This window comes from Carcharhinus amblyrhynchos, chromosome 4, assembly GCF_965287045.1.
Source record: "Carcharhinus amblyrhynchos chromosome 4, sCarAmb.v2.hapA, whole genome shotgun sequence".
Taxonomy (NCBI): domain Eukaryota; kingdom Metazoa; phylum Chordata; class Chondrichthyes; order Carcharhiniformes; family Carcharhinidae; genus Carcharhinus; species Carcharhinus amblyrhynchos.
Genome location: NC_137327.1, coordinates 109871250 through 109896568, shown reverse-complemented (window position 1 = coordinate 109896568; position 25319 = coordinate 109871250). Strand labels below are relative to the sequence as shown.

At 39.3% G+C, this 25319-nt stretch overlaps 1 protein-coding gene across 4 annotated transcripts in view; it reads right to left on the bottom strand.

Moving 5' to 3' along the window:
• The window catches only part of diaph2 (diaphanous-related formin 2), an 814006-nt gene that overhangs the window by 304441 nt on the left and 484246 nt on the right, over window positions 1-25319 (bottom strand). For all 4 annotated transcript variants that reach the window (XM_080187721.1, XM_080187724.1, XM_080187722.1 and 1 more), the window contains one exon: window positions 14148-14277. In XM_080187721.1, coding sequence (XP_080043847.1) covers window positions 14148-14277 — 130 coding nt within the window. The remainder of the gene's footprint in view (window positions 1-14147; window positions 14278-25319) is intronic.

Sequence of the window (25319 nt, the reverse complement as noted above, 5' to 3'; positions counted from 1 at the left end):
GTTGCTGGGATGGAACGTTTAAGTTATAAAGAGAGATTGAAGAGGCTTGGGTTGTTTCCTCTGGAGCAGAGAAGACTGAGGGGCGATCTGATTGAGGTGCTCAAGATTACAAGGGGCATGGACAGGGTTGATTAGAAGCCTCTGTTCCCCTTAGTTGAGGGTCAGTTACCAAGGGACACAGTTGGAAGGAAGGGATGGGAGGTTAGAGGGGATTTGAGAAAAAAAGACTTGACCCAGAAGGTGGCGACGGTCTGGATGCACTGCCTAAAAGGGTGGTGGAGGCAGGTTGCCTCACATCCTTTAAAAAGTGCCTGAATGAGTAATTGGCATGCCATAGCATTCAGCGCTGTGGGCCAAATGCTGGCACAAGTGAGATTAGGTGGACAGGTCAGGGCCTTTCATGTGTCAGTGCAGACTCGATGGGCCTTTTCTGCACTTAGTATTCTGATCCCCTTGAGTTTGCTCTGCCATTCAATAAGATCATGGCTGATCATGGCCTTAACTGCACTCTCCTGCCTGCCTCCCTATAATCCTAAACTCCCCTGTAAATCAAAAATCTGTCTAACTCAGCCCTGAATATATTCAATGATCCATACTCCACTGTTCGCTGTTTAGAGAACTGAAAAGACTAACATCTCAGAGAAGAAATTTAATCTCATCTCTTTTTTTAAATGGGAGCCCTTATTTTTTAAAAATTGAAGCTCTTAGCATCTACCCTATTAAGCTTCATCAGAATGTTTCATATTTCATGAGATCACCCCTCATTCTTCTAAACCAGGCCAACCTTTCTTCATAAGACAATTCCTTCACCCCAGGAATTAACCTAGTGAATCTTTTCTGAAATGCTTCCTTAAATAAGGCAACCATTTATGTACTCATAGGTGTGGTGTCACCAATGATCTGCAGTTGTACCAAGACCTCATACCTATCCCCTTTGCAAAAAAAAAGCCAACATTTAAATTTGTCTTCTTAATCACTTACTGTACTTGCATGCAAACTTTGTGGTCCAGGATAAGGATTCCCCATTGTACTACACTACAGCATTCTGCAGTGTCTCTCCATTGAAATAATCTACTTTTCTATTCTTCCTGCTAAAGTGGACAACCTCATATTTTCTCATATTATACTTCATCTGCCAAATGTTTGCCAACTCAGATAACCTATCATGCTTTGTATCTTCTTCACAACTTACTTTCCTACCTATCTTTGTATTGCCAATATATTTAGGGAAATACAGTGGTCCCTTCATCCAAGTCATAAACATATATGGTAAATAGTTGAGGATGCAGCACTGATCCTGGTGGCACTAGTTATAGTTTGCGAACCAGAAAATGACGCATTTTCCCCACTCTGTTTCCTGTTCAGTCAATCCTTTATCCATGCTAACTTATCACGCCCAAAACCATGAGCTCTTACCTTGCACAATAACTCTTTGAGGTACCTTACTGAATTCCATTTGAACACCCAAATAAACTATATCTATTGCTGTCCTTTATCCATCTCGCTTTTTGTATTCACATAAAATAAATTTGTCAAGCTAATTTTTCTTTCACAAAACCATGTTGATTCTGCTCGATTGTAGTATGATTTTCTAAATGTCCTGTTACTATTTCCTTAAATAGTATTTTCTAGCTTATTCCCAATTGCTGGACTAACTGACTGACAATTTTCTTCCTCCTTGTTGATGTGCAACAACACAAAGACTGGCAGCTCTTTAACTGTGAATTCTGAAGAATACCACTGATCATGAGTTTTATATCATTGCCCAATGACCCAAACTGGGACACGTTCCTGTTTTAATTTCCTGAAACAGAAGTCAGAAAAGCTCAACATGCCGTACAGTTACGCTGCATTGAATATCAACACATTTAATCAAAATCTAGGACTGCATTGATTAATGGGGAGATCACTGTTTAAACACTTTGTGTAGTATTAGCTACTCTAACTTTAAAATGACAGCAGATTCAGTTAAGAATAATAAGCATGAGGCCAAATTCAGGGCACCAAATAATGCAGAAATTTGTAACAGCTGAACTGCTTATCACAGGAGAAAACAGACCTGATTTGAACTGCTGATTGCTTTAGATGATATGAGAAAACAACACATATAGAATTCACAATCCTACTTCAGACAAGATAGGGAATGTGTGCCTGATTACTGAAGTTAGAACAGAAAAAAAAGGAGCAAGAGAAGACCATACTGCCCCTTGAGGCCCCCTCAGACATTTAATATGATCATGGCTGATCTTTGGCCGCAACTCTAATTTCCTGCTACTCCTTTATCTCTCTCCCCGGGAGAGAGGCCAAAAATCTGTCTAACCCAGCATTAAATTTATTCAAGGATGGAACATCCATAATCCTCTGAGGTACAGAATTCTAAGGATTCACAACCTTTTGAGTGAAGAAATTTATCTTCATATCAGTCCTAAACGATCAACGCTTATTGTTAAACGGAAGCCCGTGCTCTAGATTCCCCAGCAGGATAAACAACCTCTCAGAATCTGCCCCGTCAAACCCCTTCATAACCCTGCATGTTTCAAATAGATAATCTCTGTGTCCAGATATTATAGGCCCAATTCATTCAGCTACTCTTCTAAGGATCACCTTGCTTCTCAGGGACCAATCTAGCAAACTTTCGCTAACCAGAGAACACTGCAAAAATACCCTCCTGAAATACAGAGGGTAAAACTGCTCACCGTATTCCAGGTGTAGACTCACCATAACCCTGTAGAATTGCAGCAAGACTTTTTCATTCTTATACTCAAATCCTTTTGCAATAAAGGTCAACATGTCATTTGCTTTCCTAATTGGTTCCTGAACCAGCATGCTAACTTTGTATTTCAAGTCCCACTTAAAATCAACATTTATAAGTTTAAAAAAAATTGTGCTTTTACATTCTTATGACCAAGTGAATCATCTCACTCTCCCCCACAGTATAATCCATCTGGCACCATATTGGTCACTCAGCCAGCCTATCTATTTTTCTTTGCACCTTCTTTGTACGTATGAATTTATGAATGGGAAGTTGTCCACCCGTCTCCTCAAGCTTGCTCTGCCATTCAATAGGAACATGGCTGATTCAATTATAACCTCAACTCTATGTTCCCACCTACCCCAATAACCTTTCGTTCCCTTTGTTTTTCAAGGATCTATCTGCCTCTGCCTTAAAAATATTTTGATTCTCCAACGCCTTTTGTGGAAGAGAGCTCCAAAGATTAAGACTCTCAGGGAAAGAAAAAATCTCCTCATCTCAGTCTTAAATGGGTGATCCCTTACTTTTAATCACAACTGAGTTCAAAATTCTCCTGGCCCCTGTGGCCAGTGAGGATACAAAGGTTTCTTTCAAGGTCCTAGCAATTACCTCCCTTGCTTCTTTCAGTATTCTGGGATATATCCCATCAAGCCCTGGGGACTTGTCTACCTGAATGTTTCTCAAGAACCCCAGTACCACCTCCTTTTTGATCTCAATATGACTCAAACTATCTACACACCCTTCCCAGACTCATCATCCACCAAGTCCTTCTCTGGTGAAAACTGATGCAAAGTACTCATTTAGTACTTAGCCCATTTCCTCTGGCTCCACACATAGATTCCTTCCCCTGTCCTTGAGTGGGCCAATCCGCTCCTGGCTACCCTCTTTATATATGTATAAAAGGCCTTGGGATTTTCTTTAATCCTGCTAGTCAATGACTTTTCGTGACCCCTTTTAGCCCTCCTTACTCTTTGCTTAAATTTCTTTCTACTTTCCTTGTATTCCGCACTTGCTTTGTGTGTTCTCAGCCTCCTAGCTTTGACAAATGCTTCCTTTTGCTCTTTGACAAGGCTCGCAATATCTCTCATTATCCAAGGTTCTCAAAACTTGCCATACTTAACTTTCATCCTTACAGGAATGTGCCGGTTCTAATCCCAATCAACTTGCACTTGAAAGCCTCCCACATGCCAGATGCCCCCAACCGACATTCTTCAGTTCCTGCCTAATATTGTTGTAATTAACCTTCTCTGATTTAGCACCTTCACTTGAGGACTACACTTATCTTTATCCATCAGTACCTTAAAGCTTACTGAGTTGTGGTCACTGTTCCTGAACTGCTCCCCTACTGAAACATCAACCACCTGGCTGGGCTCATTCCCCAATACCACCTCCAGTATGGCCCCTTCCCTAGTTGGACTATCTACCTACTCCTTCATGAAGCCCTCCTGGTTGCTCCTTATAGCTCTGCCCCACCTATGCCCTAGCACTAAGTGAGTCCTGGTCAACATAGGGGAAGTTAAAATCTCCCACCACAACAACCATTACTTTTACACCGTGCCAAAATCTGCCTACATCTCTGTTCCTCTATCTCCTACTGACCGTTGGGTGTCCAACTTTATGACTACACCCTTCCTATTCCTGAGCTCTATCCATATTGCCTCGCTGTATGAGCCCTCTGAGGTGTCCTCCTGCAGTACAGCTGTGATATTTCCTTAGTACATTTCCTTCTATTTCCAATAGTGCAACTCCCCATCTCTTTTACATCCCCTCTATCCTGCCTGAAACATTTGTATCCTGTCCTTTCCTTACCAAATCTCTGTAATAGCAACATCATCATAATTCCAAGTGCTAATCCAAGCTCTAAGTTCATCTACCTTACCTGCTACACTTCTTGCATTGAAATAAGTGCACTTCAGTCCTCCAGACCCTCTTTGATCAGCAACCACACCCTGCCTGTTCTTTCTGAGTCTTACTGGCTCTACTTTCTGGTTTTGCTTCTGTTAATTCACCTTTGCTTTCGTTCCCACCCCCCTGCCAACCGAGTTTAAATCCTCCTGTGTGATACCAGCAAACCTCCCAGCTAGAATACTTATGCCCTTCCAGTTTAGATGCAACCTGTCCTTCTTGTACAGATCCCACCTGCCCCGGAAGAGATGCCAATGGTCCAGATATCTGAAACTCTCCCTTCTACATCAACTGTTTAGCCATGTGTTGAGCTATTTCTAGCCTCACTGGCACAGGGAATAATCCTGAAATTACAAGCCTAGAGATCCTGCTTTTCAACTTTCTACCGAAATCCCTAAACTGCTGCTGCAATACCTCATCACTTCTTCCTACCAATGTTAGTACCAATATGTACCACGGCCTCTGGCTGCTCACCCTTTCCCTTCAGAATGCTTTCTGAACATTCACAGACACCCTGGACCCTAGCACCAGGGAGCCAACAGGCCATCCTGGAGTCTCTTTCAGGTCCACAGAAGCACCTATCTGCACCCTAACTATAGAAGCTCCTCTAACTATTGCTCTATGGCCCTTTATCCCTCCCTGCTTAACAACAGAGCCAGCTGTGATGCCACTGCATTGGCTGCTGCTGCTGTTAAAACCTGACAGGCCATCACCCCACAACAGTATCCAAAGCGGTATACTGTTAGAGAAGGAGATGGCCACAGGGGATTCCTGCACTGACTGCCTGCCTTTTCTAGTGGTCACCCATCTATCTGTCTGCACCTTGGATGTGACCACGTCTCTGAAGCTCCTATCTATGACGCTTTCCGCCACCTTCACGCTCCTAAGTGCATCTAACTGCTGCTCCAACCTATCCATGCGGTCTGCAAGGAGCTGCAATTGAGTGCACTTCCTGCAGATGTAGTCATCTGAGATGCTGGAAGCGTCGCGGATCTCCCACATTTCACTAGTGCAGCACTTAACTCCACTGACTGACATTTCTAGCACCAATTAAATTATTTAAGAAAATTTATAAAACTCTTATCTTCACTTTTACTTTCTCATAGTGGCCTTTTTGTTTTGGTTAGAGGAGGAAGGGAAGAAGGGAAACACTAATGTAGTGTTTCAGGCTTACCGCTCCTTGACACCAGATCTTCCAATTCCCACTTAGTAGATGTTGCTGGTCTGACTTCTCCCAGAATGCACCACTGAAGTCCCTCAGCCACCTCTACCAGATACCTCACACAATTGCAGTAAAACATCCCGAAACTCAAATTTTCTTGCTATGAAGGCCAACATATTATTTGCCTTCTACTGACTGCTGTACCTGTGCACTTACTTACAGTGACTGATATACACAGTCACCACGGTCTCGCTGAGTATCGACTTCTCTCAATTCATACCCATTCAAGTAGTTGTGTCTTCCTATTATTTCTACCAAAGCAGATAACCTCACATTTATCCACATGTTACTGCATTTGCCATGCATATGCCCACACACTCAACCTGTTCAAATCTTGTTGAAGCATCTCTGCATCCTCCTCACAGCTCACTCTCCCCACAGCTCACCCTCCCACCCAATTTTGTATCATCTGCAAATTTGGAGATAATACATTCAGTTCCCTCTTCTAAATCATTAATGTATAATGTGAACAGCTGGGATCATGGCAAAGATCCCTGCATAACCTCACTATCACTAACTACCAATCAGAAAAAGACCCATTTATGCCAATCCCTTGCTTCCTACCTGCTGACCAGCTTTCTATCCATCTCAAGGTATTACCTGCAATGCCATGTGCTTTACCTTCATATAGTAGTTCTGTTATGTGAGACCTTGTCAAAAGCCTTCTGAAAGTCGAAACAAACCACATCCATTGGTTCTCCTTGGTCAACTTTAATAGTTACATCCTCAAAGAATTCCAATAGATTCATTAAGCATAATTTCCTTTTTGTAAATCCAAGCTGACTTTGCCTGATTACACCGCTGCCTTCCAACTGCTGAGTTATGAAATCCTTGATAATGGACTCTAGCAGCTTCTTCAGAACCGACATTAGGCTCACTGGGCTATAGTTCCCTGTTTTCTCTCTCCCTCCCTTTTTGAATAGCAGTCTTATATTAGCTGCCCTCCAACTCTAGGAATCAGTCCAGAGTTTTGAATTTTGGAACATAACCACCAATGGATCTTTGTATATTGTGTTGTCACAACTTACAATTCCCAACTAGCTTTGTATTGTCAGCAAATGTAAAATAGATTACTCTGTCTCTTTGTCTGTGTCATTAATATGAAGTGCAAATAGCTGGGGCCTCAACACTGTCACTAGTCACAGCCTTCAAACTTGAAGGTATCCTGTTTATCCCTCTTTGCTTCCTGTCAGTTAAACAATCCTCTGTCAATGTTAATATATTATCACCAATTCCACGAGCCATTATCTTGTGTATTAACCTTTTGGGTGGCACCTTATTGAAAAGCCTTTTGGAAATCCAAGGATATAACATCCATCGGTTCCTTTTTATCTATTAATGACATATCCTCAAACAAATTTGTCAATAGATAAGCAGTCAAGTTCTTATACAATCAGTGTAATTCACTTTTGAGAATTGACTTGCATTCCCAAATCTATAGTTCCTGGTTTATGAACCAATACAACTATGTTAAGCTGTTTCACTCTCCAGCCAATATCCAGTTATGACTGGATTTGTTTATTTTCAAGAATGTTACCTGTCTTTATATAATAATGTAAAAATAATGAATACTCTGTGCAGCCCACCTCAGTGGATCATCTGAAACAGATTTACTCCTTTGTATACCTACTTTTTCAGCCTGCTTTTTCTGAGATCTTTTTGCCTTAAGAGTACTTTAAGTGCAAAAGCTAGCTTTCCTTTTAGCTGTCAATGTTTCATTTTACCCTCCACTGGGATAAACAGATTTGCGATCTACATGGGAGAGGAGAGTAAAGGTGGGCAAAGCAGAAAAATGAATTAAGGCCATGATCAGATCAGCCACGATCTCACTGAGTGCTGCAGCAGCCTTGAAGGGCCATTTAGTGTATTCCTGCTGCTATTTTTTGTGTTCGAGAGATTTTTCAATTGTTTAGATCTGGTAACACATGGCTTCCTGTTATGTTCCACAGTAAAACAATTTTCATTTTGTAAATTTAGCTCTCTTTGAATGATAACGTTCTGAGAATACAACTTATCTTAAAAAGATAAGTACAGAAAATAAGTCTTTTTTCAAATTCTGTGGAAAACAATTGAACAAAAAATCCTAAACTGTGACAACTGTCTTCAGATATATTAAAATAAAGCACATCCTTCATTTTCAAAGTTCACATTTAGTTTCCCCACTGAATGTACAGAGATATCAGAAAAAAATACCTGTATCCTTACTTAGGATGGTTCCTTGACACATTACATATAGAACATAATGCATTTTAATACCTGTTCAGTATGCAGTATTCATGGACTGGAGTGGGAAAAATGCGACTAGATTCACACTGATCATGCAGCTTTGACCTTATTAGAAATACAAATGAAAATTCCATGACATATAGTATCCATCTATGCAGAAGTGTTTTGCATTTTCCACTTCCTTAGGGATGAATTGTTCAATGGACTAGAAAGAGGTACAAATAACTCACTGAATTTTGATTAGGCTGTTTGAGAAAACGAGTATGCATTATTGTAATTGTCTCCATAAAAGTTGAAGATAATATTGCTCTGCAACCATTTAATTAACACTTTAGTTGTTATTGTTTAAGTAAAGAGTGTGTGTGTGTATCTTTTGCTAATCTTTCAAAAAGCATCCCATCAAATTTCTAAATTATGTGCGAGAATTTTTAACGCACAAAATGCAAAAAATTAAACAAAATTAACAAAAATAAAAAAACAATTAACAAAAATTAAATATTCTTGAAACACTTTTCCATTCTGGAAAATAAGTCCAAGCTTCACAATGCAAAGTCGCTTAATGCGAAAAGTAGGACTTCTGATTAAGGGTGCAATTTGTTATCATTTTCATTGAGGCCCCAGGCCCTCTGAACATCCCATATGGCAATGCTGTTACTGCAGTTGCGCTAAGTGTGAGTGAAAATAAATCACATACTGAACAAGTTCGATTGCCGCACGTAACAGCTTAATGGCATTTTGAGGTGAATGAGCGATTGCCAGACTGTAGCAAATGATGTTGCAATGTCAGTAAGTAATGAATGATTTGATGCCATCTTGAGTATTCCAAAAGGATTGCATATCTGCATGCTAATTCACTGAAGCTGATCTTTTAGAATACTAAATGTCTTCTGCTCAGCCAGTATTTCTGAACTATGTGCTGCCCCAAACTAACCTCAATTACTGGATTCTTTCAGATGTGCAGAACATCAATGTATAATAGATTTCAAAAAAGGCTAAAGCACTCAGCAGGTCAGACAGCATCTGTGGAGACACGGTAACTGAATTGCAACATTTACTCTGTTTCTCTCTACAGAGATGCTGTCTGACCTGTTGAGTAACACTAGTATTTTATTTTTTCATTCCAGATTTTTAAGATCCACATTTTTTGGCTTTGTGCACCAACATATACAACGGTTATATTTCAAGAGTCATTGTGCCCCCAATTTACTTTCTCCTTTCCATAGTCTGGTTAAGTCCTCAAATTTAGATTAAACGCTGTCTTGGTAACTAACTTATACTGATGGCCTTTCGTTTTGCTCTTCCCAAAGTGGAAAAACATCAGTTATCCACCAGTTCTTTGGTACTATGCCTTATTTTAATGAATTATCAAAAATGCAAAATGATGTTTCTACTATTTCTTCTCTATATTCTTTTAAAATTATTTGTGCAGAAAGCACAGCTTTGCATATGTCTGTTGCATTGAGTGTAAAATTAGGCAGATGTAAAACAGGCATCCAACAGGTTCAATTAAAACGGAGCTTGTGTTCACCAACTGAAGAAAAAAAATAAATTTAAATAAAAAAAAATTCTGTGATGTTCTTCAGTTGGACATTGCATGATACCACAAGGCAAGTCAAAAAAAACAAGGCGGAGTGCTCCACCAGAAGGAGACAATGGGATGTGGTGAGAGTGACAGGGAGGATACAATACAAATGGTCATCCTTCTCTTCCTTACCTACATGGAACCATTTATCATGAAAAAAAAAGGTATTCACTACCAACCAGTACATGGATTCACATCTGAAAGTAAATCTGGTATTTTCAGGACTGAACAGAGAATTAATTGGAGCGGCAGGACAGGAGAGTAATGTGTACTGAATGATTTCATTCAGCAACAAGACAACACTGGCAATGTGCAGTATTAAAAAATGTAAACACAACAATAAAATTACTGAATGATTTCATTCAGCAAGCAATACAATAGTGGCAGTATGCAATACTGAAACATTTAAATATGATAAAATTTTAACACTTGGAAATATAATTTTAGAAAATCAAAAGATGTAAACATCTTTCACAATATATGCATGATCTGTTTGGTAGGCAGAGGGATAATGCAACATGATTACAGAATCTAATTATATTCTTAATGCAGAAAACGTTTCTCAAATTGTGTTCTTAAAAGGCAGTGGAAAGTTTAATGTAAAGATTTTATAATAATGTAAAAAAAGCTACTAATAAAAAGAACCTTTTATGTACTGTGTCCCAATAACAAGCTACCATGACGTAATGACCATTTTCAAGGCTGCCTGATGAAGCAACTGAGATAGCTATAGTGCACTGAAAATTGCATTGCGCATTTTGCTCGCTTCATGCTACTATATCCATACCAGGAGGAGGCTAGAATAATAAAGGAACCCATGATTAACAGTGCACACGGTTCTGATTCCAAATGCTACTTGCTGCATCTTACTAACTGCAAGTACAAATTAAATTATAAACTACAAATACTTCCAACTGTTTTACAATAATTGTTACACCAAAAAAGTTGTAAGAGTTAAAACCTAGATAATCTAGGTAATTAACTTCTAGATAATAATAGGACTGACCACCACCTTCCCCCAACAATCCTTGTGCTCCCTGCTTATCCTCAATTCCTTTATGCCACCCGCCCACACTGGACATGATGCCTTGCTCTACTGGTAAACAGTGTAAAGCTTGTGGAAAACTCAACCTCTTCACTTATGTATACCATTCTTCAGCAAAGTAAACTATCAAGACTAATACCGCCAAGAGAGTGCCACACACCAAAAGGGTCGAGAACATAGCTAACTTACGGTGGATGCCCCTGAATATGCTTTTTTATTATCTTCTGAACCAGCAACCAGCTACAGTGAATACTGGCACTCTGAAGTACATGCTCTTATAGATATAGGAGCATCTATCACTGTTGCAGGAAATGTTCAACATACCGAAATACCACATTCTCTGCAGGTCAGGGAATACAAAGATTGCCCCCCGTAACAGTGACAAGCCACTGAAAGTTGTCGGGAATTTTGAACGTCACATTCAAAGATATTGGAACAAATGTTGTATTCTGTGCAATATCTAGAATTATGAAACATCAATTACAAAACAATGACAGATCTGCACATGAATGTGGTCATGTATTTGATTCCTATACATATCACGAACACTACAACATGTTAGAATTGTATGCTGATTGCTTCACTGGTATTGGCAAACTGAATGATGTTACACGCAAATTTCATGTAGACCATGTGCCTCTAATTAGGCATCATGGTAATACATATCATTTCATGTCAGAAAACAAGCAGAGAAGGAACTTCAGTGCCAACCTGACCTTGACATAATTGAGAAAGCAAAAGATGTCTGTCCCTTGGGTTTCACCCATGTTAAGTTGTCAAAAAACCTAAGAGCCAAAACCTAATTAGAACCTGCACTGATATGGAGTCACCCAAACCAAGCCATATAAGAAGAAGGGCACCAAAAATCAATTACATCATGAAGAAAGCGAATTGTGCTAAGCATTGATAACCTTGATCTTGATGCAGGACGCCAACAGATCAAGCTTGCTGAAGAATCGAAGTATCTTACAGTATTCTCCACTCACATGAAACTTTTTGATACAAGAAGCTCAACTTCAGTCGGGTCAGCAGCTGGAGTACACCTGCACATGATTCAGCCCACACATCAAAAACTTGAAGGCATGTTGAACATGTGTCATGACATTCTCATTTATGGTCATACCAAAATTGTACTCAAGCCTTGTTCCACATGTCTGCCCACAACATGTTAGTGAATGTAACCACACCTTGAAGAAAAATACATGCTCAGAAGGAATATCACCTGATCTACACAAAGTGGAAGCCATTGTAACTGTTGCTGATTCCACAAATGTGTAACAACTCCAGAGTCATCACCATGTCCTTTCATCATTTAATTCCTGATTTTGCTACATTATCTGCCCCCTAAATGATCAGATAAATGAGACCAAGTGGGAGTGAAAGGATGTGCTGGCCTTGGAAAGGGTCCAGAAGAGGTTCACAAGAATGATCTCTGGAAAGAAGAGCTTGTTGTGTGAGGAACGGTTGAGAATTCTGGGTCTGTTCTTGGAGTTTAGAGGGATGAGGGGGATTTTATTGAAACTTATAGGATACTGTGGAGCCTGAATAGAGGGGATGTGGAGAAGATGTTTCCACTGGTAGGAAAAACTAGAACTAGAGGACACAACCTCAGGCTAAAGGGATGATCCTTTAAAACAAGATGAGGAGAGTGGTGAATCTGTGGTACTCTGCCGCAAAAAGTTGTGGAGACCAGGTCATTGAGTGTCTTTAAGACAGAAATAGATAGACTGTTGATTAATAAGGGAATCAGGGGTTATGGGAGAAGGCAGTAGAATGGGAATGAGAAAAATATCAAGCCATGATTGAATGGCAGAGCAGACTCGAGGGGCCGAGTGGCCTAATTCTGCTCCTATGTCTTATGGTCTTATGGGAGTGGACTAAATCACACTAACAAGTTGTATGCTAGATCAAAAGCAACCGTCCACAAGTTGCACAAATACTGATTTTGACCCTTAGAAAACCATTCAGCTGGAGATGGATGCAAGCCTGTTTGGCTTAGCTACAGTTTCCATCCAGAAGGACAAGGCAGGGAACCCATTCCAATGGCAAATTGATCACTAATGCCTGTATTGCAATGGTATTTGCAAGTGAGGCAACCGAAGGACACTCTTAACTACATGGTATCACTTGCATCACTAATTGTGAGGAAGTAAGTCATATACTTATAAGCTTCTCCAGCAACCCACACAGCAAACCACCTATTCAAACAGAGTATTTGATACTCAAAGTAAAAGCATACAAGTTTCGTGTTGAGTATCAGTCAGAAAAGCTCAACCCAGCGGTTCATCTTCTGTAATATTCTTTGCTGACAATCAGTTCTACTTGTGAAGACAGGGTTGCCGAACATTTTAACTAAGCAAGTCTAAATGCAATCTAAAGACATTACAACTAACACCTCAGCAGCAATAAAACAAGATGAGGTATTGCAACTTCATGCAACCAAAGCCAAAAATAACATGCCTATGAAATGTGAATGTCATGATATAAAACAACAACTGCCTGGAACATCCACCTATTTGTTATGACCAACACAAAAGGGACACTGCTAAGTGCAGTTTGCAAATTAGCAAACATATCATTCTTCACAGTACTGAAAACATCACTCAAAAGCATTGAAATCAGATTTTCATATCGAAATTTCAGATGTAGAACTTGAGTTAAATGAGACTACTCTCGAGGTTGGATGATATTCTATTCATGAGAGAAGATGTTCATTTTACTTAAATGATGTTACAAAGTGAACTATTTTCAGTTGGTGATAACATTTTTCATCTCATTGTAAATGATGGAATGCATCATTAAATTAAAACAAAAGTTAGAATATATAATAGTGTTATTGGCAAAGTTGAATTTTCATATTATGCTTACATTTATTGTTTAAACTTCTGCAAAAAAACCTCAAGAAACATAATACCTCTCATTTACTGGGGAGGGAGGAATAGAGTGTGCATTTGTCCACTTAAAGCCATCATACCCATATACCAGCAGAGGGAGTCTAGACTAAGAATAAAGGACTCCATGTTCTCACAGACATATAGTTCTTATTCTGATTGCTCCTTGTTGGATCTGACCTTTGATCCTAAGAACTTCAAAGCAGCTAAGTTAAATACACCCTAGAGTAATTCTTCCGTTATAATAGGCACAACACGAATTGACGGGTTCAGGTGGTATGTGTGTATGGGGAGAACATTCTTCTAGAAACTCATGCAGAGGACATTGTGCATAGCAAGATTTTCTCAAGTCAGGCAACTCAAGAATAGTTACAAATTAAAATAAATGCTTTAATCATGTCAAAAGACCAGGCCTCAAGGAAAGGAGACCATAATCTTTAAATAAAAACAGAATTTAAAATGCTTTGACAAAACTAATTCCATCTTCCTGCTCATCATGTCATCACATCTGGTCATAAACATACCTTTGCTTGCATTTTCTATGTGGCTAATTTCATCTGTGAATTTCAAAATTTCTGGATATTTCTCTTCAGTAATCTCTGCTAAAAAATGCATCAATGTTGCCTTCTGGTCGATTGACTTGGTGTCTTTAAGCTGTAAAAGAAAATGCCAAAATGTTTAGAAAGTATTAGAGGTTTTGTCAATTTAACATTTATTCTTTTTCTTAACCTTTATTTGTGATTTTTTTTTCATTTCATTTTACCCTCTTTACTGCCTGTATGTCAATACATCAGTTTCGACAGTGTGTTGTTAGGCAATCTATTCCTTGGCCCACCAATGCAACTCTTCAGCATGTGTGGCACAGCACGAAGTGACTCACTCTCTGATTTCATCTCCAATGGAGCATCAGAGACTGCTCTGCATCACCTTCAAGGAGGATAACTGTCCACACATTGAAACTTCCAATATATCTTGTCAGCTTATAATTGCATACTCTAATACATTGAAGTACCTTTGCTTTACTCTGTCCCACATCAAATCAACTGTGCTTAATTTCCAACGAATTATGATACGTATTATATATAAACAGCTGTTAAACCTTTTAGCTTAACAGTGTTCCAACTGATGATAATGAAAGGAATATTTCATCATATTAGTTTTCTCCTATTTTCTCCCTTTTCCACAAAATGTTTTATAATCACCACCATTACCTTTCTCAAGTGCCCATGTTTTATCTATGAACTTGTACATTAACAACAATGAACTTGGACACAAACAACTGCTGCAATACCATCTCAATCCAAGTCAAGATCAGATAATTTAGCACTGATCAGAACTCAAACATAGGATTTTTGTGGTCTGAGTTGCTCCATTTCACGCAATGTACAGGATTAATTCATTTATCTATCAAAAGAGCTTTTGTCATCAACATTCATTTTTGCAAACATATAGATCTGAGAGAGTTAATCTACAGCATAGTTGCAACAACACGATGTGACAAAGTAGCATAATGCATTTATCGAGCTCCTCATTAAATCCTACCTCCACTTGTTTGGAACATGTGTGTTTAATAACTAATGCTTACATGTGTTTTTGAAAAGCAATGGTTTATTTCTCCGTTGGAACAAATTTCTGACAATATCACAGTTCTGAGTTATCAGAGACTGTCCCTTTCCTCCCCAGCTGTTCCTCTCAAAGATCTGTCATTATTCCTCTTGGCCTTGATCAAGATTTTTTTTAAAACAACTTTTCCATTTCTCTTTTATACCACATCTTTCAATTGATTTCTTAATTTGTAAATTTGCTGCTTCATTGCCAAATTCTCTTCCAGTTCCCTTTGAATCCACTGACTACTTTTTCTCCCAATTGGAACTCATCTTCAGCTACAAGTTCTGACTTGCTCCCCTATAGAGTTTCTTATTGATCCCACATTCTCCCCTAGAGAGGTAAATCATGATGCGAACTCAACCACCATTTAATACACATAATAGCTTATGTTCAATTAATGAAAAAATGTAAATTTAAAATGACTAAACAGACAAACTGGAATGGTTATATTTACAAAAAACAGTAATACAATACAAGATATCAACTAAATAGTTCAATGATCATTTCTATTTAGTTGTGCATCTCAACATTCTTTTTGGAAAATCACTAAAGCTTAATTATTGAGCTGCTGTATCAGTAACTGCTTATAACAATAAGCCATTCCATGCTTAGACATACAAACTGAACTGAACTGCGACAAGACAAGACAAAATAAATGGCAACCTTAAATTAAAATAATGCAAGAAAAGTCACAAAAAAAACATAACATTCTGTTTTCGTAACTTCACTTCAGCCGTAATTCTGCCTACAACAGATTCTGGCACCAATGACATAGTGATAACGTATCACAGAACTGTTAGAGCAACAGACCATTCAGCCCATTATGTTTGCATCAGCTCTCCAAAGAAACAATTCACTTTGTGCCGTTCCCTACCTTCCCCTCGTAACCTTGCACATTCCTCCCTTTCTGAAAACAGTCCAATTCCTTGTTCAGTGCCTCAACTAAGCTGGCCTCCACCATAATTTTAGGCAGGGCATTCAAGGCCCCAACACTCAATGCGTGAAATGATTTCTCATGTCGCTTTTGTTTCTTTTTGTAAAGGTTGTTGAGAGTCGTCGTCGACATGCCAAATTTCCTCAGTCTTCTGAGAAAGTAAAGCATTGGTGGGTTTTCTTAACTACAGTGCAACATGGAGGGATCAGGACAGGTTGTTGGCGATCTGGACACCTAAGAACTTGAAGCTCTTGACTATTTCTACTTTGTCCTCACTGATGTGGATAAGAGCATGTCCTCCGCTATGCTACCTGAAGTCTTGACTATTTTCTTCATTTCGTTGACATTGAAGCAGAGATTATTGTCATTACACCAGTTCACCTGACTCTCTCTTTCCTGTACTCTGTCTCGTCATTGCTTGAGAATTGACACACTACAGTGGTGTCATCAGCAAACTTGAAAATTGAATTGGAGAGGAATTTGGTCACATAATCATTGGTGTATAAGGAGTACAGTAAGGGATTGAAGACACAGCTTTGTTGGGCACCGGTGTTGAGGATGATCATGGAGGTGTTGTTGTTACCTATTCTTATTGATTGCGGTCTGTGGGTTAGGAAGTTCAGGATCCAGTCGCAGAGGGAGGAGCCAAGTGCCAGGCCACAGAATTTGGAGATGAGTTTCATTGGAATAATGGCATTGGAGACTGAGCTGTAGTTGATAAATAAGAGTCTGACACAGATGTTCTGATGTGGAAATGCCAGTGTTGGACTAGGGTAAGCACAGTAAGAAGTCATAAAACACCAGGTTAAAGTCCAACAGGTTTATTTGGTAGCACAAGTCACAAACTTTCGGAGTGTTACCCCTTCATCAGGTGAGTGGGAGTTGTGTTCACAAACAGGGCATATGTAGACACAAACTTAATTTACAAGATAATGGTTGGAATGCAAGTCCTGACAGGTCATCAAGTGTTAAAGGTACAGGCAATGTGAGTGGAGAGAAGATTAAGCACAAGTTAAAGAGATGTGTATTGTCTCCAGCCAGGACAGTTAGTGAGATTTTGCAAGCCCTGGCAAGTCGTGGGGGTTACAGATAGTGTGACATGAATCCAAGATCCTGGTTGAGGCCGTCCTCATGCGAGCAGAACTTGGCTATCAGTTTCTGCTCAGTGATTCTGTGTTGTGTGTCATGAAGCCCGCCTTGGAGAAGGCTTACCTGAAGATCAGAGGCTGAATGCCCATGACCGTTGAAGTGTTTGCCAACAGGAAGAGAACACTCCTGCCTGGTGATTGTCGAGCGATGTTCATTCATCCGTTGTCATAGCGTCTGCACGGTCTCCCCAGTGTACCATGTCTCGGGACATCCTTTCCTGCAGCGTATCAGGTAGACAATGTTGGCCGAGTTGCAAGAATATGTACCATGTACCTGGTGGATGGTGTTCTCACATGAGACGATGGCATCCGTGTCGACGATCTGGCAGGTCTTAGAGGTTGCTGTGGCAGGGTTGTGTGACGTCGTGGTCACTGTTCTCCTGAAGGCTGGGTAGTTCGCTGCAAACAATGGTCTGTTTGAGGTTGTGCGGTTGTTTGAAGGTAAGAAGTGGGAGTGTGGGGATGGCCTTGGCAAGGTGACAAGTTAAAGACTTCGGAGATGTCTTACTTCTCCGCTCCAGGGAACTACTGGACGACGAAAGGTACTCTGTCCACTATGTCCTGCTTTTGTCTTCTGAGGAGGTTGGTGCAGTTTTTTGCTGTGGCACTTTGGATGTATAGATATCTTATTATAGATGTTCTGATCAGTGCAGCGTGTGAAGCTTTGCTCATTTCAACAACATGTCTCTCCCTTTTGTAATAAATCTGCTATTCCTCACTGGTGAGGTTTGCATGCGATTCCAGACCCATAGCAATTTGGTTGACTCTTAACTGCTCTCTTGAGCAATTAGGAAGGCACAAATCTGCCAGTCCCACATCTCATGAACAAGTAACAAAAAGTGTCAAACAAGCTGAGTCCCAATAGGGGCTTATCGAGTTTATGACTTTTAAAATGTGAACTTTATTCAATGTGAAAGATTTTGGAACTGAACTGTCTTTTCTTTCAAAATGGACTTAGATGCTGCAGAAGTGGCTATCAAAGGGCCTTGTAGCTGATCTGTGAATTCAAAATCTGCCACATAGTTTGAAATGTATGTCCCACAAGGACAAAAACAAAGTGTCAACTTCCTGTCTCCTGAGACCATCCTAAAAGAAATTCCCGAATTGAATGGATCTTTCTGAAACAAAGATAATTATTGTCTCTCACACACAACTCCTCAAAGCAGGTTTGGGTTAATCAACCCATAACCAACACCATATTTAGAAAAGGAAACTGTAAGAAACCACATGTTTGGGTCGGCATGTTGGAATCCTTTTTTAAAGTAGTTTAACAATCTTCAAAAGACCTTTCTGCAGTAACATCTATGCTTGAATAACTGGAGACGAAAGCACCATAAGGTCTCTAAGCCATCTTTTCAATGTCCACCACAACCTCCTGGCAATGAGACTACATGCAACCTTACAGAAAATCCTGGAAACCACTTTGGTAAGTGACACCAGCTGTTGAATTTACTGAAACAGAACTTAACGAATGAAGATATCTTTTCCATTGCGTCTGCAATGTAGGTTTTCCAGAATAGGACGATCACATGAATTGTGAACTTTTTTTCATAAAAGTGCACCGCCTCAAGCATGTTTGAGTATGTTTGTGTGTGACTGAGTGCTATAGCACTCAGTGTGATTTCAGTGTGAGCACGTGAATAAACAATCTTCTTCATTCATACCCACAAAAGGCTTGCTGCCAAATTGTCCACGTGTTCAGGAGTTTAGAAACCCACCCATCTTCCTTTCAAAAGCTTTCAGAGTACAGGCCATAAAGGAGGGGAACAGGGATTTCAGTTGCTCTTTTTCACCCTGCCCATAACAAATTAAATTATCACTAAATAATAGAAACTGCAGACAAAGTTCAAGCTTTACACTGAATGAAATTTTAATGATCGACTCACATCTAAATTCTAATCTACATTCCCTTTTATTTATCAATTGAAACTGAAATGTCACTTGTTGCCCATGTATTCTGAAAGGCAATTGCTCCCAAAAATTAGGTGTCTGACCCCCCAACGTTGTAATCATATGAACATCTTATAACAATATATGCCCAAATACCATCCTTCACATCATGAAAAAAATGGATCAAGCAATAAGTAATCCAGAATAGCTTTTTTCCCCTAACTATTCCAATCACTTTTTACCTCCGTCACCAAAGGTGGGCAGAGCTAATATGTTTGCTCATTTGTTCATCTGTTTGTCCACAAATTATATAGTCTCAAAAACTAATGGATAGATTTCAATTAAACTTGGTACAAAAGGAAATAATTAGTTTTTACTTAAGATGTGGATCCAGATCCTCAAATTTTTTTAAAGGATCATTTAGCATTGGGGAAAAAAGGTGATGTGACCTTTTTTTAGAATGTTGTGGGCTTTTGTTTTTAGAATGTTATTGATTATTTTAAAAATGCTACATGTTGTCTTAGCTAATGTGGTGGAATTTATCACAGCTGTCAAAATGAGCAGAGTTTCCAGAGCAGAGTTCTGGATGTGGGTGAACCTGATTCGCCTCTTCAGTGAGATGGAAGTTTTTAATAAAAAAATTCTTTTCAGCTTTGCAGCTATAATGCATGAACTGGGCAGGGACGAGTGTGTAATTATATGAACTTTGAGTTAAAACAGCATGACAGTGGTATGTGCTGTACTGAGTGCCCCCTTCACTTGTCTAGTTAGCTACCTTCTGTTCTCCATGAATGATAAGATTTTCAATCCAGTTATATTAGCTATTGCTCCATAGCTTTACACATCCTTCATTCTTTTTACCTGACCTGATCAAAGGCCTTCTGAAAGTCCAAATCAAGTTCAAGACAGTTTTTATGAATTTATACTCTTGCTACAAAGCTGCAAGTTGACAGAATCTTTGAGGAATTGGGCTGAAGAGGCTAAAGTCCCACAGGGTTTGTCACTCATTAAATAAAGGACGGAAAATCCAGCATGGCCCACTGACCTTCACATGTATTATTCCAAAACAAAGCTTGCTGTGTGAAGATCAGCACTCAAGAGTAGGGAATTTAAAAAAAAATCCCCGTATGCACAGAATAATCCTCTTAAACTATTTTACTGCCTTATCTAATAAGATGTGATCTCTGCTTCTACAACCATGCTAATCATTCCTTAAGAATTCTTTTGAGTATGCATTCAAAGCATCCTTATTTTTTGTTTTGAATGACTGTCCTCAATAATTTCTTGCTTTTTTTCCTCCAAGTAATTCTGTTTAGTTTTTTTGGTTATTTTAAGCACCTTATTCAGCTACGTTTATTTTTTTTATTGGGTATGTATTATCCTACCCAGGCATATCATACGGCATGCCACTTTCATGCCCGAATGACATTATTGTTACTAGAGAGGCAGTGCTCGACAGACTGGAGGGACTGATTGTGGACAAGTCCCCAGGACCGGATGGAATGCATCCAAGGGTTCTGAAAGAAATGGCAGAGGTGATAGTGGATGCCTTGGTGATTATTTTCCAAACGTCGCTGGATTCCGGGGAAGTGCTGGAAGATTGGAAAACGGCTAATGTTACACCGTTGTTTAACAAGGGTGGCAGGCAAAAGGCAGGGAATTATAGGCCGGTTAGTTTAACGTCCGTTGTAGGTAAAATGTTAGAATCCGTCATCAAGGAGAAAATAGTGAGGCATCTTGAGGAGAACTGTTTGATAGAGCAGATGCAGCACGGTTTTGTTAAGGGGAAGTTGTGTCTGACGAATTTATTGGAGTTCTATGAGGATGTGTCTAGGGCAGTGGATAGAGGAGAGCCGGTGGATATGGTGTTTCTTGATTTTCAGAAGGCGTTTGACAAGGTGCCTCACAAGAGGTTATTACAGAAGGTCAGGGGGCATGGAGTTGAGGGTAGGGTGCTAGCGTGGATAGAGGATTGGCTGTCAAATAGGAGGCAGAGAGTGGGGGTCAATGGGCGCTATTCGGATTGGCGGTTGGTGACTAGTGGAGTGCCCCAGGGGTCGGTGCTGGGGCCTCAGCTATTTACCATTTATATAGATGATCTGGAGGAGGGAACCGAGTGTATGGTGTCAAAATTTGCTGATGACACCAAGATTGGTGGAATGGCAAATTGTGCGGAGGGTGTGGAGAGTCTGCAGAAGGATCTGGATAGGCTGGGCGAATGGGCCAGGAACTGGCAAATGGAATTTAATGTTGGCAAATGTGAGGTTGTCTACTTTGGTAGGAATAATGGTAGGAAGGACTATTACTTACATGGCGAAAAACTGCAGCATGCGATGGTGCAGAGGGACCTCGGGGTCCTTGTGCATGAGTCGCAAAAACCCAGCCTGCAGGTGCAGCAGGTGGTCAGGAAGGCTAATGGGATGCTGGCCTTCATAGCAAGGGGGATTGAATGTAAAAGTAGGGAGGTCTTGCAGCAGCTGTATAGGGCACTGGTGAGGCCACAGCTGGAGTACTGCGTGCAGTTTTGGTCGCCGCACTTACGCAAGGATATTTTGGCCTTGGAGGGAGTGCAGAGGAGGTTTACTAGGCTGATTCCGGAGTTGAGGGGGTTGAACTATGAGGAGAGGCTGAATAAACTAGGCTTGTACTCGTTAGAGTTTAGAAGAATGAGGGGAGATCTCATTGAGACGTATAAGATGATGAATGGGATGGATAGGATAGAGGTGGAGAGACTCTTCCCGCTCAGAAAGGACAGTAGGACTAGAGGGCACAGCCTCAAGATAAAGGGGGGGCGGTTTAGAACGGAGTTGAGGAGGAACTTCTTCACTCAAAGGGTGGTGAATCTCTGGAATTCTCTGCCCGTTGAAGTGGTGGAGGCTGCCTCGCTAAATATATTGAAGACGTGGGTTGATGGGTTTTTGATAAGAGAGGGGATTAAGGGTTATGGGGAGAGGGCGGGAATGTGGAACTGAGCCACGACAGATCAGCCATGATCTTATTGAATGGCGGGGCAGGCTCGAAGGGCTAGATGGCCTACTCCTGCTCCTATTTCTTATGTTCCTCCACTCTCCTGCATTCAAGTAGTCAACTTTTCTACAATCCCTTCACCCCCAGCCCACTGTTTCCTTCTTCCAGAGACCTTATGTTTAGCCTCCGGGCTCTGGCCTACTCCCAGTCTTTAGGCTTAGTTTCCTGTTTGTTCCTTGTTACCGCGCTTGACAGTGTAGAGATGAGAATTTTCAAATATTTTGTGTACACCATTTATGCTTTTTGAGAGGCAAGTTTAACAAGCTCTGATATACTTAACTGTTATTATTTTTTCTTTTATGCTTTGTTGAATCATCATTCAGATCTTAACGCTCTGATAATTATATCCTATGTAAAATCTATAGTCATGTACGATTTCTATCATCATTCCATATTGCATACTCCTCCACGTCCTACTTCATATTTTCATATCAGCTATAGTAGTGTGATTAAAAAAACACTACATACTATAGTTGAATAGCTTAACACATTCATCTGACATTAATTATCTATTATTTTAACCGAGGTAAAGCTAGCCAGATAAAAGACCACATGGATGCATCATTGAGTCATTAGTCAATATCAAGTTACTTTGTTCTAAAGTAGTTTATCAATAAAGAAAAAAAATCCAAACAATAGTCAAGCAATAAGTCTTTTTTTTTGCTAACAGATAACTACAATGTGCAGAGTACACAATTATAGTTCTCTTTCATCACATGCTGAATGGTCCATATTCTTAGAATATAAATGCCACACATGAAGTACTTTGTTGGTCTTGAATTGATGTTCCCTTTCAAATAGTGGGTAATATCAATATACCATTAATCATAGTGTGCAGCCTTGTTAACAGAATTGCTAGTTAAACATGTGACATTGACTACTTTAAATAGAAACAACTGGAACACCAAGGGTAGCCCTTCTCGTGGGTTAGTAGCACTGAGGAAGTGTCTTATAATAAACCAGCTTGAACCTAAAGAACAGACTGAGGTGATTATTGAATAACCAGGAATGGTGACACGTTTCTCTTACCGGATTTGCTCAGGGACACAAATACACAGCCCTTCCTCACACACCATCCCATCCAGAAAAATAAATTGCGAAGATTTAACAGACTCTATTAATCTCAATCACAGAGGTGATACGTTTAAGACTAGAAATGTTTTAGCCATTAATTACAATTTATCTGAACTGAATAGATTAATCTTTATGAAGCAGGTATGATCAAGGGTAAACCATGACTATGCTAGTCAGAATATTCTAGTTTTGAATGTGCTTAAAAAAGTTACTTGAAGCTAAAGAACACAAAGATCAGTCTACTAAGGTACCTTCTGCCTAGAATGTCTTTAAAATATCTCTTACAAGCCTCACAAATCAGTACAAATGTGACAGGCTAACCAGTTTACAAGCTTATTTTTGCCTGAAACAATCTGTCGTCACACCATCTGAATGGCTGTTACGTGTAGGTCAACAAAGTGACCTTTTTCTGAGTTCCTTCAGTATAATTAGTACCAACTGAAAAACTTGAAGATAGGCCTTCATAAGAAATAAGAAACAGAAAATTCTATTCAGTTTTTCTTTTGGTCACTGAAGTAAACCTAAAAGGAGGTGCAACTTGTCTAATATGGTTTACTCTGCTTGAGGTTTAGAAAATTTCCTCCATTCCACATGATGGTGGCAAACATGGCAGAATAAAAACAAATGCACTTTTACATAATGTCAGAAAAATGCAGCATTGATCTACCAGGATTGAAAACACAGAACAGTGTAATTTTTAAGAATTTCATTAAATAACTTTTACATATGAATACCAACAATAATTACAAAATAACAAAATCAATGCAGAACAAAATAATAAACTAGAAAACATAACAAAAATTGGAGAAAACACAAAGTTCAGATAATTTTTTTTTACACAGAGGAAGAATGTTTCTTTCCAAAGTTCTCAATCACCAAAGGTCTTGTTTTTGAGAACCCTCAAAGGGTGCTTGGTCTTTTTAAGTTGACTCAGTCAATCCTAAAATGACACTGCAAAATTCACAACCTTAAGCTATGTTTAATCACCATTGAGCCACAAAACAATTACAGCTTACCATTAAAGAAAATTACATATGTAGTTTCTTAATATATCCCATATATATTTAAAGAGAACTAAATGATTTTGTAAATCAAGAGGTTTTTTAATTACTCAAAATCTAGATCTACAGTCACTTTCAATGCTTTGGTTGAAATGTGTTGGAATTCTGTTTTGAAACTGCTATCACTCTTTCCAGCCGATAGTATAAGATTGCTCATTAAGATAAATGGTAAAAATAGTCCACATAAATCTTGCTATTGATACAAGATCACTTTCAACAAATAGAAAAAGCACAAGAAGAATTTGGAGTAATCTATAAATAATGGTTCTGAAGTTAGATTGATGAACAAAGAAACATATTCTCAACCACAATGGCTCATTATTCAATAATTTGTTTAATTGCAGCTCGTTTATCCTCCTCTCCTGGCAAGAGTTCATATTGGATGATGGTTTTATACATGCTGACATATTCTCTTGCTTCCCACTCAAATATCCATTTTTCACATGAGCATAGGTATAAGTGGTGACAGTCTATCAATGGTTGGACAGCTTCATAGTCAAACCAAATTATGCCCTAAACTAAACTTATACACACACTAAACATTTTGCATGATAGAAGTCAAAAACCTTGCTCATTGTTTTTTTTTCTCCTTCCTAGTTTCTAGGGTAAGATCAACTCTCATGTTCATATTGCTGCTCCAACTAAGACCAGCCAAATTAACATTGTTGTATAGAATATACAACTTTCCCTGATCTGCCAGGTATTCAGTGTTTACCACCGAGTCTTTGGACAAGTACAAACTCTTGTTACAACATTGGGGCAAAACATTCTTCCCAATATTATAATTCAAGAGGATTGCCCAAAAAGAAGTCCAACACCTGAATAATCAAATTGTGATTGAAAATGAAGAGTTAATGTGCTACCTGGCAGATTCTGGGAAAATTTTAAACAAAAAAATAATAATTTTTAAAAAAAACAAAATGCCCACAATCTTTCTACCCACTAATGAGGAGG